This window comes from Globicephala melas, chromosome 10 (genome assembly GCF_963455315.2).
Source record: "Globicephala melas chromosome 10, mGloMel1.2, whole genome shotgun sequence".
Lineage (NCBI taxonomy): Eukaryota > Metazoa > Chordata > Mammalia > Artiodactyla > Delphinidae > Globicephala > Globicephala melas.
The window spans coordinates 81,454,942-81,471,027 of NC_083323.1; the positions used below are offsets into that span (position 1 = coordinate 81,454,942).

Genomic DNA, 16,086 nt, shown 5'->3' on the forward strand with positions numbered 1-16,086 from the left:
GGGAAGATCCCACATGCCGTGGAGCGGCTGGGCCCGTGAGCCATGGCCGCTGAGCCTGTGTGTCTGGAGCCTGTGCTCCGCAACGGGAGAGGCCACGGCAGTGAGAGGCCTGCGTACCGCCAAAAAAAAAAAAAAAGTACATTCAATATATAACTATATTATTTGTTTACAAAATGATTTTATATTATATATGTGATTTGTAACTATTCTTATACATAATCATCTACTGTGAACATATTTGAATAAATAACTAAACATATTAAAAGGTACATTCAAAATAAACAGATGTGAAAGAAGGAATTGAAAACACGAATAAAGAGCAGGGCACTTTTGAAGATACCAGGAATATATTAAAAAACCAACAATAACAACAAAATAGGAGTTCTAGAAATGAAAAATAAAATCATTGGAATTAAAAACTCCTGGACAAGTAACAGGCAGATTAAAGTCAACTGAAAAGGGGAATAGTAAACTAGAAGGTATATCTGAGGAAATAACCTAAAATACAGCACAGAGAGACACAGGGAGATGAAACATAATAGAGGGACTTGCCTGGTGGCACAGTTGTTAAGACTCCACGCTCTCAATGCAGGGGACCCAGGTTTGATCCCTGGTCAGGGAACTAGATCCCACATGCATGCCACAAATAAGAGTTCACATGCCACAACTGAGGAGCTGGCAAGCCGCAACTAAGGAGCCCGCCTGTCGCAACTAAGACCCAGCACAACCAAATAAATAAATTAAATAAATATTTTTTAAAAAAGAAAAGAAACATAATAGAGAGGTTGAGAAATAAGGAAAATAAAACAAGAATGTCCAAACATACAACTGATAGCAGTTCCAGGCAAAGTGACTAAAGAGAAGAGGGAAACAATACTTGGAAAAAATAAATAATGGCTGAATTTTTTTCAAAATTGATGAAAGACACAAAAATCTTAGATTCAGGAAACATATAATCAAATCCACACATAGGCACACTGGAGCTAAACTACAGCACCCTCAAAAACAAAAAGAAAATCAGAAAAGCAACCAGAGGAAAGAGGCACGTCATCTATAAAGGAAAAACAATTAGATATTTACCAAACTGCTTAGCAGCAATAACTAAAGTCAGGAAACAATGGAATGATATATATTTTTTAATGGGAGAAGATAGCTATTAATCTAAGACTAAAGAAGTATTTTATAATCATTATCTTGTATGTAGTCATTAAGTAGATTAAAAATGTTTAATGAAAATGGGAAGAAAACAAGGAGAAATAGATTCATCTAATGTTGGGAAATCTGAATACACATCTCTCAGTAATCTTTAGATCAAGCTGAAAAATATTAGTAAGGATGTAGAAAATTCAACAACCTGATTAAAAAGCTCGATTTTTAGATTGAATACAGAACTGCAAATTTCAAATTGAGAGAATCCACATTTTTTCCCAAGCATAAATGGAATGTTTATAAAAATTAGTCACATACTAGATCACAAAGTAAGTCTCATATAATATCAAAGAATTGATAGTATGAAAAGCACATGAACTGAGCACAAAGCAATTCAGTTGAAATCAATAATCAAAAGATAAGCAAAAAGGACATTAGAGAAAACCCAAATAACAGGTGAGGTATTCATTGCTTGCATAGAAGGTACAAACTGAATGAAAATACCAAAAGTATTTTTCTTGGAACTTAAGAAGCCAATTCTAAAATATATAGAATTTATATTCTTCCCTGGTGATCTAGTGGTTAAGACTTCGCCTTCCAGTGCAGGGGGTATGGGGAAGATGGGGGTCGGGGAGGTGAGTTGCTTATGCCATCACCTTTATAACAAGATGCATTATAGTGCTATTTTAATACAGACAGTGTGATATCAGCAGAGTGACAGAAAAAACAATGGGATTGAAGAGGATCACAGACACACTCCTCAAATCTAATATGGAAACTTGATAGATGATAAATGGAAATAGCAGATCAGTGTGAAAGTACTGATTATTTATGGTACTAAGACAATTAACACTCCAAAAATAAAATATGGACATTATCTCACATCCATATGCAAAAAGTAGACCACTTAGATTAAAGATATAAATACAAAAGCAAACCTTCAACATTTCAGAAAACAATATAGAAAAATATCTTTCTGACCTCGGAGTAGGGGGAGATTTCTTTAAAATATGTCAAAGCATATACCATAAAAAGATTAATATAGGTAAATACATTAAAATTAAATCTTTTCCTCAACAAAGCCACCATAAACAAAAGTAAAAGACATGATACCACCTAGGAGAGGATATTTGCAGTACCTAAAACCACAAAGGCTAAGTAACAAAGATGATAAATCTTATAAATCAATAAGTAGGAGAAAAACAACTCATAGAAAACATCTGTTGAATAAATAAAGGATCGAAAACATAATTAAATGGTCAATAAACATATATGTTCAACTCCATCAGTAATCAGAAAAATATAAATTAAAATAAGATATCATTGCATACAAATAAGATAGGCAAAAGCTAAAATTGCCTGCTACTTGGCCATAAGAAATAATGAAATTTTGCCACTTGCAGCAACATGGATGGACTTGAAGGGCATTATGCTAAGTGAAATAAGTCAAACAGAGAAAGACAAAGGACAAATGCTGTATGATATCACTTATACGTGGAATCTAAAAAATACAACAAACTAATGAATATAACAAAGAAGAAGCAGAGTCACAGATAGAACAAACTAGTGGTTACCAGCGTGGGGCGAGGGGCAATATGGGAGGGGGTTGGGAGGCACAAACTATTAGGTGTAAGATAGGCTCCAGGATGTATTGTACAACACGGGGAATAGAGCCTGTATTTTGTAATAACTGTAAATGGAAAGTAACCTTTTAAAATTGTATTAAAACTTGTTAATTAAAAAAATAAAAGATTTTTTTAAAAATTAAAATTGTCTGACAGTAACAAAAGTTGGCATATATGAAGATCAGTGGAAATTCTGACTTACTGGAGTATAGATTTGTACAACTTTGGGTTTGCGGTACTGATTTGGCGATATCTAATAAGTTGAAAATGCCTATATCTTAAGACCCAATCATTCAATTCCTAGGAATATTCCTTTAAAAACTTTGAAATACATGCATAGAGAGCCATGGAATAGAATGTCCATTGTCTCACTGTTTGTAATTGCAAGAAAAAAATAATCTTTTGAAAACAACCTAAATTTTCATCAACGGGAGAATGAATAAATTAATTGTTGTATATTCCTATAATGAAATATAGTATAGCAAAAATGAATGAATGATATCCATGAACTATTATAAATAAATCTCAAAAACAATATTGAAAAACATGATATTATGCTACCATTTATATAAAATTTAAAATATTGAAAACAACATTAATTATTGGTTACGGATATATACATATAAAAAGTATGAAAACATTCACAGGCATGACAGATATCAAATTCAGGATAGTAGATACCTCTGGAGAAGGAGGATGAGGTAGGAGAATATGATTAAGAAAGGAAACAGATGACTTCAATATATTGCAATGTTTTCTTTCTTAAAAAAATGAAAACAATTATGACAAAATATTAAAACTTGATGAACCTGAGGCTGCTTTATTATTCTGTCTATGCTATTATATACTTAGAAATTTTCATAATTAAAATCATAGGATTGTATAGAATTGCCCATACTTGTTCAAACTCACACAAAAATAAAAATAAAAATCATAACCTAAATTTTTTCAAAAATAAAAATCGTAACCTAAATTTTTTCAAAATTGCCCATACTTGTTCAAACTCACACAAAAATAAAAATCATAACCTAAATTTTTTCAAAATTCAAAATCTGGGATTCTACCCACATGTGTTTTATTCCAAAGTTGAAGCCCCTCCTGCAGTTTCAGGCCCCCTCTCCTTGCCTTTTCTGATCCTTCCCGGACAGGATTAATCACATCTTCCTCTGTGCCACCTTCTTTAGGGCACCAAGTTAACACTTGGTTTTTTCAACTGTATCGTAGCTGGTTGTGTGTGTGTGTGCCCTCTCCCAGACACAGCTCCTGGGAGTGACGCACTTGGCATATGGAAAGACACAGGGAGAATGGCTAGATGTGAAAGGTTTCTGTTTTACAAGCAGGTACTCTTTCGTTGATAGGCTTCTGTTCTGTGGCTCATCAACCACCTAACTCACTCTTGTGGTAACTTATCAGAAACTAATCATCCATAGGTTCTATAAGTACCTACTTTTGCAAAGTAATCCATTTGCAAAGAATATAAGAGAAACAAAATTGTGTTTCAGCATTTCTCATGAATCAGCATGAGGGGTAGAAGTGCTACCTATTTGTGGGAAAAATAAACTACTACAATTCATTTGTTTCACTTGAAAATTTTTGGAGTTCTCAGAAGGGAAAGGAATCTTATAAATGTGGATTAAGCCTACTCCAGAGGTATAGAGATAGGCTGAATTTTATGATTCAGGCATAATTAAGTAGGTTCTCAAATTAGGTCCCACTTCAGAAATGATTGTGCAGGTAATTCTACGATAATACTCCTGGGTCCATCTATCTGAAACAGTACAATAAATAGAATTTGATGAAATGGTACAGTATATAGAAATTATACAGTAAATCAATATAAATTCAATTATAACAGGAGTGTAAATGAGAGAACCATCCTGTTCAATCTTTAAAAAATATTATCAAGTGGCTTTTCTAATTAAGAGCACTTTTTACCAAAAAAAAAAAAAAAAACCACACACATACACAAAGGATATAATGGACCATTAAGTAATATATAGTAACATTACTTCTTTAAAAAGTTTTTTGTCCTTTTCATCATGAGGTTAGTGTCCCCAGGCAGCCTGCAGCCTCTCCCGCATTTCCTCTCTTCCCTTCCATGGCAACATGGGTTAGCTAGACACTGAGCTTTTTGTGATGTGTGTGTGAGGATGGGGAGAAGGGGAGCGAGGCTTCAGGGAGGTCTCCAGGTGGAAAAATTTGTGACGCACTAGATTCGGTGACTGAATGAGTATTTATCGAGGGTTCTCGAACACAATAGTTACGGTCACACTATGTTCATTTTTAAAATTATGTTTGGTCTCACAGCCCTTAACTTAGATGGAAACTCTTTCATAGGCATCCCAAACCACTTGTTCATGAAAAGATTATGCGACAAAGCCAACCTGCGTGGGTTTGATCCTTCTGTTTCAGAATCTGAGTAGCGAGCGCATGAGAGACATGCATAAACTTACTGAACGTGCACTAAAATGGTTGAATTCTGTCTTCCATCAGTATGCAGTCATGGAGCAGTTATTTTGCATTGATTATAAAGTGTCCACCTTACGGAGACCTCGTTTGCCCTTTTGCTGCCTCTGACGCTGCACCGCTTCACTGAGGCGGGGACAGTCGCCTTGTGTTCATCTCCATAACCGAGCACCCTCCATCCTCCAACAGAAAGGATGAAGGCTGAAATGCTGTTTCCCTTATCTTGGAAAAGCCTCCTTTTATAGCTTTCCTGGCACAGCTAAATGGCACAGGTAATGGCCTGATATGTGTGCCACACCTGATACTTTAGAAGGAAGCTGGTAAGTGTCATGTTTTTCCCTAGCAATAAAGCGAAAATTCTCTCCCTAGTTAGGGTCTAGTTAACACACTAGCAAGTCCCCCTCTTTTCTCCTCACCTGTCATTATCTTCCACACAAGAGAGAGGTCTTGATAACAACGTATCTTAATGGGATTTTAATGGCTCATTACAGTGAATGCTGAATCAAACACTTTCACAACAACAGTTGAATGGGATGCTGATAAAACAGCATCCTCGAGGTTTCCGCAGCCTCTCCCAGCCAGGGAGAGTTGCTCATTTCTGCAGCAACAGAAGCAACCCCAACCGAACTTCTTCAGCAGGACGTGAGAATGCTTATTTGTGAGCAAACCATTTGCTTTCTAACAGCCAGTCACTTACCAGCCTTTGGCCAGGGTGAGGAAACACAGCACTGAAACACTCACGTTCATGACTGTGTTAGGCAGCGGATGTTGCTTAGCAACCTTAGATCAGAGAGCATCAACTTTAAATATGCTCAAAAATCAAACCAGCGACGTTCCAGCATGTGTCTGGAACCGTGGCCTTCCTTGCCTTTTGTTTGCTACTCATTTTGGACTCGGATTGGACCAAAAGGTGGCATATTGGATGGTTCTACTCAGTCTTCTCTCGTTTTCCCCTCTGGGATGGTTTGGATTTGTGCAGCGCTTGTTAAAGTAAAGCAGAGACCCTTAGAAGTTTTAGGGGTTTTAAGCTGGACAAACAGGATCAAACGAGAAGCCCTGACTGTGTACCTAAGGAGGATCCACCAGGAGCTGCATGCTCGTCCTGGAGGCTGTGACAGCATGAGGCCCCAGGTGGGAGCACCCTCAGGGTTTTATTTTGACCCATTCCACAGAACAAAGAGTGTTCATCTAATTTTCAGAACCATCATCAAAAATGAAAGCATCAGCTGCATATTATAAAGGAGACCTGAGAGCGGGCTTCCCTTGAGTTCTAGAAAGACCAAGCCTGAGATCACTGCTCCCAGAGGCCAGAGGGCTCATCTAATTGCTGAAAATCTGAGCATCCGCCACCAGCAGGGCTCAGTCAGCCACCCTCATTTTCTTGCCTCAGAGGCCAAGGTGTCATGTAGCTAGATTCTGATAGCGACTCACTCCAGAAGCAGCCAAGAAAGGCAGAGATTTACTAAATGGTGGGTCCTAAGCCTGAAAGCTAAGGCAACAGATGAAACGCCTAAGCTACCCTTGGAATTGTAGGCACCGGCTGAATCTACTTGATTTTATTTCTACTGAAATTTGACAAAAGAAGCAATGCGTAAATGCATTGAAAACACCCTCCTCCATATGTTTCACTACAGGCATGGGCCTGAGCCACGCCACCCCGCCGCACTGCCAAGTGTCAGCTTACTGGTGCAGAACCCTCATCAGAAACATTCAGGCTTGTAGCCGTTCCATGAAAGCCACAGGGCCTTCCTGAATCAGCTGAGAAACACACTTAAGAATCACTGAGGTGGCTGTACAAATTGATATTCCTCACTGACAAGGCTATGGATTGAATTATGCACACCCTCCCCCAGTTCACATGTTAAAGCCTTAACCCTCAATGTGACTGTGTTTGGAGACAGGCCTTTTAGGAGGTAATTAAGGTTAAACGAGGTTGTAAGGGGGAGGTCCTAATCCTACAAGACGGGTGACCTTAGAAGTAGAGGGAGAGAGCGAGATCCCTCCCTCTCTCCAGGCACATGCACCAAGGAAGGACCACGTGAGCACGTAGTGAGAAGGTGGCCATCTGCAAGCCGGGAAGAGAGCCCCTCACTAGAACCCACCGTACTGGAGCAGGCTAAGACAGAAAGGAAAATGTATTTTAGTTATTGCTGTGTGTGGAAGCGTACACATATGAATTTTAAAATCTACCAGGGTGATCGAGGCAGCTGCCTCGCTCAGTCATCTAACAGTTACTCCTGCCAAATTTTATCTCAATACACTGAGATCTGAGGTAGCGTCCAAACCATCTGAAAGAGGACAAGCCTCTGAAATAGGCTCTTATATAGTTTATGCTACAAATACTGTTCCCAACATCCATTTTTTAAAAGAAGATCACCTTCAGCTTATGAACTCATTGTAATAAACCTAGACTTGTATAAACCTAGACTTGAATCCAACCCTGGATTTTAATGGGCTCTTCTGAGCAGCATTTCTCTAGTTTGCCAGGATCTAAGTCCTAAAACTGAACTGTACTTTGCAGTGAAATGGTATCTAATTAAAATTTAATGACTAGATTCCATTCCTATCCTACAGCAACATAGAAATATGCACACTGAACTCCTCACATTATCTTGTGTGTATCCTTTAATGTTGATGCCAACCCTTCAGGGTACAACACAGGCAAGTGGACCCAGTTAAAGAGCACCCTTAATAGAAATGTCATGGACAAGGTTAATGGGAAGAAAAAGTCCAGAAAATATCCATTTCCTCAGACCAAACTGAAAGTGGACATCATAATGGCAATCTATAAAACTACTGGACCAAATATTAGGGAAACCTATGCCATTGCTTTCTTTGTAGAAGGTAAGGATGGTAATATTGGCATCTAGCATTCAGCCACATCAATCCTAATTTGTCCTAATTTATTCAAGTTAGGGGAACGCAAAGTAAGTCACGTGACTTCTTTCTTTTTTAGATCCTGCAGTCATTTTATAACATGAAATAAAATATCTCAATAATGCTAAGTTAACACGTTCTGAATATCTCTGGAACCCAAGGGCCCACAATAGAGTAATAACACACTCCTTATTATTACCTCTTAGTTCTTTTCAACATTATCAATAAACTTTTCTATATTGGAAAAGACAACTGTATGTCATTTCTCAAACCATAGTTTAAAAATGGATATACATAAGTTCAAACAGAAACTCTAATAATGGCAAATATGGAATAGAGTTTGGTTTAACACTCCTTTTTTAAAAAGAGAAAGGAAATTCAGGGATAATTTCCTCATTGTATAAGCATTCCCTTGGCCTTTGCATATCTGGCTTAGTATGAAGCTAGCAATAGAAGTGAAAATACAGTCTCCTAATGATTCTAAGCATCTAATGATTTTTTTCCAACTTTACTTATTCTTTAATTTTTTTTTTTTTTTTTTTTTCGGTACGCAGGCCTCTCACTGTTGTGGGCTCTCCCGTTGCGGAGCACAGGCTCCGGACGCATAGGCTCAGCGGCCATGGCTCACGGGCCCAGACGCTCCGCGGCATGTGGGATCTTCCCGGACTGGGGCACGAACCCGTGTCCCCTGCATCAGCAGGCAGATTCTCAACCACTGTGCCACCAGGGAAGCTCTTTTTTGTTGTTTTATTATTAACTTAACTTTACTTATTCTTTATTCAGTATTCCTAAAATTCTTTCAGAGAGCATGTCACCAAATTCTTGAATATTCCCTTTTGTGTTCATACACTTATTAAAATTAATTTTTTTCCAAATTAATCCAATTACATTCCATTTCTAGACTTACTACAACAACTTCATGTACCTATAAGATAATTATCCTCTCATTACTTATCATACGTACTCAGTGGAGACTGAGTTAGGCCATGGGATTATCACTCCTCAGTCCCTAACTCTCCTGTGACAGTTGCTATAATCAAAATTATTTCCCAGTGGTACTAGAGATGCAATTTTAAGTTTTGGAAGCATATTAAAGCCCCAATATGAAAAATAATGTACTACTATGCAATGTGTTCCTAAAAATATAATTCCAGATTAAATTCTCAAATGTCAATACACATATATAGAAAATTGACATCATTGTTTTGCTTCTTGACTTGTTTTAGGGTCTGTCCAAAAGCCCAGTGCCAAATCTTTCTCACTTCCAGTTTTTCTTCATAACCATGATCAAATCATTTAGGCAAACTGTCATGTCGCAGTCTCTCCACTTATAAATTGCGGATAATAACTTGCTATATGTCATATATCTACTTGTGAATTTCAGGGTGTATTCTTTTTTAAAATAAATAACCACCCAATGTTCCCTTCCATTAAGTCAAGATTAAAAATAGATTTCAAAAATCCGAATACACCTGCATTTTGAATTCCTTAGAGTAAGTTAACATATGAAAACTGTTATTGAAATTCCTGACAGCACGCTTAATCATTACAGATTCATATGATAAGTTTTATGAATGACATTAAGGAAAGGAAATATTCTTCCCTTTAAGCTCTTTCCTTAAACTTTCTAATGTGATTACTGTAGTATATATCTCAGGGATTTTATTCCAGGGGGATGGGGTATGCGAACAATGGAGCAAGAGTCAGGAAAACTAAAAGAAGCAACAATAAGGCAAATAAATTCCCACTTTCCATTGGAATATTCCCTACAAGGGCCAAGAAACTAACAAACACTAACCATCCCCATTGGGGAAGAGAAGCAAGAGTTTGCTCTTAAATTGACTTCAGAGAGAAATGCCAAAGCAAATAAATCATGGTAAGTGAAATACTTTGAAAGGTAAATGGACTTTAAAAATATTTGCGTAGGTTAAATTTTTTAACCGGAAGTATTCATTACTGTCAGATAAGGCCACATGTCCATCAGCGTCTCTGGAGATCTCCTCCTTGCATATGATTCATTATTTTTAGACCAATGCCTAGCTCGTCAGACATCCCCAACAAATGTTGCCGAATGAAAAAAATAAGCCAAAGTTCAAACACGTTATCCTTCACCTAAACCAAAATTGTATTAATCTGAGTAAGAAATAAGTAAAGGCCCCAAAGTTCTTAGATTTCTTCAATCTTTACACATTTTTTCATCAATAAGAATTCTGGAATGACGCGCAAACTTGAATGTCTATTCCACCCAGCTAAATCAAGCCATTAACAGAATCAAATGCAAACTTCTGTTTCCTAGGATCCCTTGCCCCTAGCCAAGTTCATCCTCAAAGACCTTGTTTCACTTTGTGCTGTCCTTGTGGAGTGACTTGCAACCCTCAAGCCATGTAGAAAGAATTTTGAGAGAAGAATGGCACTTTTACAGGTTACGCGGTCTCCAGAGCAGCTCCATTCTTTTTCTTTTTCCTTTACGGGAATCTTTTGTAATTGAAGTAAAAAGACTTCAGTCATGTCTCTGATGGAGGGTGAGAGGAGTCATATTTACAGGTAGGTAAGAAATCACCTATTTGTTTTTCTAAAATTCCTCTGGACATAAATCTCTGATTAGAGATTACCAATGGCTTTTTTTTTATAACTAGAATTTCACTGAACATTCATCAAGCCACCCAGATATTGGTCAAGAAGAAGTTGCCTAAGTAAATTTATCCATATACCTAGATTCTATCATGGGAATGGTGATACCCAAATCCCAAAGTAATGCGATAGCAAACCTTGTAAAATGAAGTAAGTGTCACATGATCAGAGGCAACCAGTATAAACAGAAATAGAAGAGTGAAGTCGTCAAACTGTCGATGGGGCGGGTGCCTCAGGCTGGGCGCCCTGCTTGAATTCAGCGTAAATTCCGGAAACAGGTTTGACTCTGTCTCAGCCTCAGGGATTGACCTGTACTGTTTCGGTCTAACTTTCCAGTATTCCCTGGGGGATATACCAGACCAGACTCATTCCACGTCCCTAGGGAAAATGACCCTGAGGAGGCCCTTCTCCCCCAAGTTAATTTTTATAATCCTCCAGAAAGATTCAGAAAGTACTGGACTCATCTAATACCACTAAGACTGCTAACAGTAACTTGGCTCAGATCAGAGAAAGGTGAGATGGCCGAACTGATAGCTTCTTCAGGGTTCAAACTGGTCTGGGAAATGGAGCAAGTCCAAAGTGACTGTTCTGCGTGATTAGAGATAAAATAGAGCCACTGCTACTTCGAAGAGCGCCACTACCAGTGACTGCTCCACTCATGGCTAAGAAAAAGTGCGAACTCACTGAACTCTTACCGGGAGCCAGCACTGTTCTAAGTATCAGAACATGTATTTATTTCTTTATTCCGCAGGACAACCCTAAGAGAGAGGAATTATTATTACCATTCTGATTTCATCAACGAAGACACAGAAGCCTAGAGAATTTAAGTAACTTGCCCCAAGTTATTCAGTGAATAATGCCCGGGCGGGAGCTCAACACCAGGTGCAGTGTTTCCACTTCTGTACTTCACCACCCGGCCTCCCTGCCTTTTCCCTTCCTTGAAAGCTTGGAAGAGCGCCCCAGGACCAACCACAGACAGCCTGAGGAGAACAACAAGCAGGGAGTCTGTGGGAGATGGGGACAAGTTGCCTGCAGCTCCGGCCCAGCTGGGATGAGATTCTCCTTGCCCACTCCTTAGGGCCCCTTCTCTCTTGTCTCAGGCCATCTCCACTAACTGCTCTGCTCTGCATATGCTCTCTGCTGAAAGACAAGATTACAGATATCATCAATACAGATGTCACTACAAGAAAACTTCGAGTGGATCCCAGATTATAACCGAGAAAACTGGAACAAACAGAGAACTGGCTGCAGATAATGCTCTTTGCACCATATCCAGGGAGCTTCCAAGGGCACTTAGGAGCATGTGATGCTCCTACAAGGAGCTCGTGAAATTTCAGAGTTGCAAGGTTTGTACGTTCCCGTCTTAAACATTAAGACAAATTTTCCCCACCTAATTTGCTTTTTTCGTACTGGACTTCTTAAAGTTGAAATAAAGAAAGGTTAGAAAACACATTTGTAAATGATATTCAAAACCACTGAATGAGAAGTTTCGTTCCTTTCTTCTTTGAATTCACCTAGCCTTGAAGAACAGACCTTTTTTTCCTGAGTATGTTAACAGTCATTGAAGTGACTAAAGTACCCAGTATATCTTAGTGAAAAGCTATTTTTAAAATCACTTGATTTAGAAAACTCCAATCATGATAATTTCATGGGAATTCTCAGTACACAAATTAAAAGTTTTAAATTACTCTGCAAGAATTGGGAGTTCGAATAATCTTAAATAGAAAATACCTGCATCAATGCATACTTAATCAGGTGTTTTTAACATCTGTCCCTGATCCAAAATTATTCTGAGGGTTGTTTTATAAGGTACAGTTCTTGTGGTCAGTAATAGCAGTAATGATGCAATGGGAGACTAGGAGCCAGAGGTGTCGATTCTGGTCTCACCTGACTCCACCACTTTTCACCTCTGGGCTTTGAGAATGCCATTTAACTTCTCTTAGCCTGCTTCCTCGTGTCCACAGATGAATAACAGTTCCCACCTCAAAGTGTTGTTTCAGGGACCAAATGAAATAATGCACGTGAAAGAGATTTTAGTAAGCCCGAGGCACTATAATAATAAAATTACAAACTAAATGTGGGAGCAACATGGCTCAATGAGGAAAACGCAGATGTAGTCTGGTGCTAAAAGGAATCAACTTGGTTGATTTGCCAACTTTGGAAACTCATGACCTTCAGTGGGTTTGCCCTTGGTTCTCTCTCATTTGAGAAATGGAAGGATAATAACTATCCCATAAGGCTGATGTGGGGATTAGAAATAATACGTGTAAGGCCTCTAGCAGGACAGGCCCACAGTAGGTGCTCAATAAATGGTACCCACTTCATATCAGAGAATCCGTTTAATTAAGCCAAGTATGCTGTGTCCAAACACTCAACTCACAACAGCTGAGCAGTGTTCTGCTTTGAACAGTACATCCATTAGCAGAGTCCCAAATAAGGCTCCTGCCACGGCCAGCACCCTGGGTTTATCCCACTTTAGATTCCAGTGGATTAAGGCTGTGCTTGCTGTATTCACATTTCCTGCCTTCAACCACTGTTTTATAAACTTACTACCGGAACCTCAGATTTAAAAAATAAAATCAATTCTACCCAGTGTGGCCACTCCAAGTACAGGATTTTTCCTAACTTGCTTTTACAGGATGAACGTATTCACTTTTTTGCTACTTCTGTAGGGACGAGGGTGGGGTCCGCGGGCGAGGAGAAAGAAAAAGCCGAAGTGAATCTGCTGTTGTTATCGAGGCTGTTCAGTGTGACCAAAGTAAGCAGCCTGTGCCTCCCTCCGCAGCTCCAGCGCGTGAGGGTCAGGCCTGTCGGAGGCGGAGGCGTTCGGAGCCACAAGCAGGACAAGGGCACGAGCCCCGCCGCGCCAGGCCTGAGCAGACCCGGGGCGGCGGGCATCGGTCACCAAGCAGAGGGCGAGTTAGAGGCGTGGAGCCGGGGAAGGGCGCATGCAGGTGGGTTAGTGGTAACTCGACCATGCGGCGTGGCATTCCTGTCTGGCAAACGCGCTCAGGCAAAACAGACTCGATGCTTACAATGATCCCAGCCCAAAATGGAGTGTCTCTGACTAGCAGGGAGGAGCTGATGCCGGCCATGAGAAAGCCCACCACGGTCACGGCGACGCCCAGCGCCAGCTGCAGCAGCGCGAGCAGCAGCGGGAACCGGCAGCCGCAGCACGTCCGGGCCTCCTCCTCCCCGCACTCCTTGGGGGCCCCCGCGCCCCTCTTCGGCCCCATGTCCTCAGGCCCCGCGGCGTCGGCGGCCGGCGGTCCCCCTTGGCTCCGCGCGCCGCGGCCCGGCCGCTCCCTGCCCATGGCGGCTGCGGGGGCGACGGCGAGAGCGGCGCGGGGCGGGCCGCGCCGGCCCTGCTCGGCGAGTTACGGAGGCTGAACAAATATGGCAAACATTTGGAGCGACTCGCCGAGCCTCCGAAGGCCACGGGGAGCCCGCGGCGGCGGGGGAGTCGAGGGGGGGTCGCCAACTGCCAACTCGCCGGGAGGGACACAGCGCCCGCCGGCTCGGGCAGGGTGGCGCCGCGCCTCCTAAACCCCAGCGCCCTTTAGACAGGCTGCGTGTGCGCGCGCGTGTGTGTATGTGTGCGCGCACGTCTGTGTACGCGTGTGTGTGTGTGTCTGTGTGTGTGTGTGTGTGTGTGTCTGTGTGTGTGTGCTGTATGTCTCCCACTCCAAACCCCAGGATTTTTTCGGTTTTGTTTTTGTTTTCTGAGAGGTGCAGTGCAAGGTGATGAATGTTTAAATCATTTGGGTTTAATTAGTAGAAAATTTAATCCGAAAGAGGCGTTGCTAGGGTCCAAGCTGTGAAGTTCCAGAAGTTAAATTGTTCTTTATTTTCCAAAAAAGGCATGGGCTCTTTCTTTTTAAATTCTGCGATCCTGCTGACAAATCAAGGTATTTTTCCCACTGAGGTATTTGCTTTTGAAATTACTATTTGTACAGATGCTGGGCTCATTGGGAACTCTCTCACATGTATTTTTTTTTAACATCTTTATTGGAGTATAACTGCTTTACAATGGTGTGTCAGTTTTTGCTGTATAACAAAGTGAATCAGCTACATGTATACATATATCCCCTCCCTCTTGCGTCTCCCTCCCACCCTCCCTATCCCACCCCCCTAGGTGGTCACAAAGCACCGAGCTGATCTCTCTGTGCGATGCAGCTGCTTCCCACAAGCATCTGTTTTGTATTTGGTAGTGTATATATGTCAATGCTACTCTCGCACTTCGTCCCAGCTTACCCTTTCCCCTCCGCATGTCCTCAAGTCCATTCTCTAAGCCTGTGTCTTTATTCCTGTCCTGCCCCTAGGTTCATCAGAACCTTCTTTTTTAGATTCCATATATATGTGTTAGCATACGGTATTTGTTTTTCTCTTTCTGACCTACTTCACTCTGTATGACAGACTCTAGGTCCATCCACCTCACTACAAATAACTCAATTTCATTTTTTTATGGCTGAGTAATATTCCATTGTGTATATGTGCCACATCTTCTTTATCCATTCATCTGTCGATGGACCCTATTTGTGTTTTTTTTTTTTTACGGTACGCGGGCCTCTCACTGTTGTGGTCTCTCCCGCCGCGGAGCACAGGCTCCGGACGCGCAGGCTCAGCGGCCACGGCCCGTGGGCCCAGCCGCTCCGCAGCATGTGGGATCCTCCCGGACCGGGGCACGAACCCACGTCCCCTGCATCGGCAGGTGGACTCCCAACAACTGCGCCACCAGGGAAGCCCCCTATTTGTGTTTAAAAGCTCTTTTAATCGTTTATATGAAGTCCCTAGCCAGTCTTCGCTAATCACAACAGTGCCTACGGGGATTTTTTTTATATGGTTATTTATTTATTTTACATCTTTATTGGAGTATAATTGCTTTACAATGGTGTGTTAGTTTCTGCTTTATAACAAAGTGAATCAGTTATACATATACATATGTTCCCACTATCCCACTCCTCCAGGCGGTCACAAAGCACGGAGCTGATCTCCCTGTGCGATGCAGCTGCTTCCCACAAGCATCTGTTTTACATTTGGTAGTGTATATATGTCAATGCTACTCTCTCACTTCATCCCAGCTTACCCTTTCCCCTCCCCATGTCCTCAAGTCCATTCTCTAAGTCTGTGTCTTTATTCCTGTCCTGCAGCTAAGTTTTTCAGAACCTTTTTTTTTAGATTCCACATGTATGCGTTAGCATACGGTATTTGTTTTTCTCTTTGACTTATGTCACTCTGTATGACAGACTCTAGGTCCATCCACCTCACTACAAATAACTCAATTTCGTTTTTTTATGGCTGAGTAATATTCCATTGTGTATATGTGCCACATCTTCTT

At 40.8% G+C, this 16,086-nt stretch overlaps 1 protein-coding gene and 1 long non-coding RNA gene across 2 annotated transcripts in view; one reads left to right on the forward strand and one right to left on the reverse strand.

Moving 5' to 3' along the window:
- LOC132597911 (uncharacterized) overlaps window positions 1-12,438 on the forward strand; it is a 38,718-nt gene extending 26,280 nt beyond the window's left edge. Inside the window, exons 3-4 of the long non-coding RNA XR_009565403.1 lie at window positions 8,672-10,661; window positions 11,500-12,438. This is a non-coding gene — a long non-coding RNA (uncharacterized lncRNA). The remainder of the gene's footprint in view (window positions 1-8,671; window positions 10,662-11,499) is intronic.
- Window positions 1-14,295, reverse strand: part of SSPN (sarcospan) — a 44,856-nt gene extending 30,561 nt beyond the window's left edge. Inside the window, exon 1 of the mRNA XM_030830540.2 lies at window positions 13,784-14,295. Within this exon, the coding sequence (XP_030686400.2) occupies window positions 13,784-14,062 (279 nt within the window). The 5' untranslated portion in view covers window positions 14,063-14,295. The remainder of the gene's footprint in view (window positions 1-13,783) is intronic.
- Window positions 14,296-16,086: the final 1,791 nt, after the last annotated feature.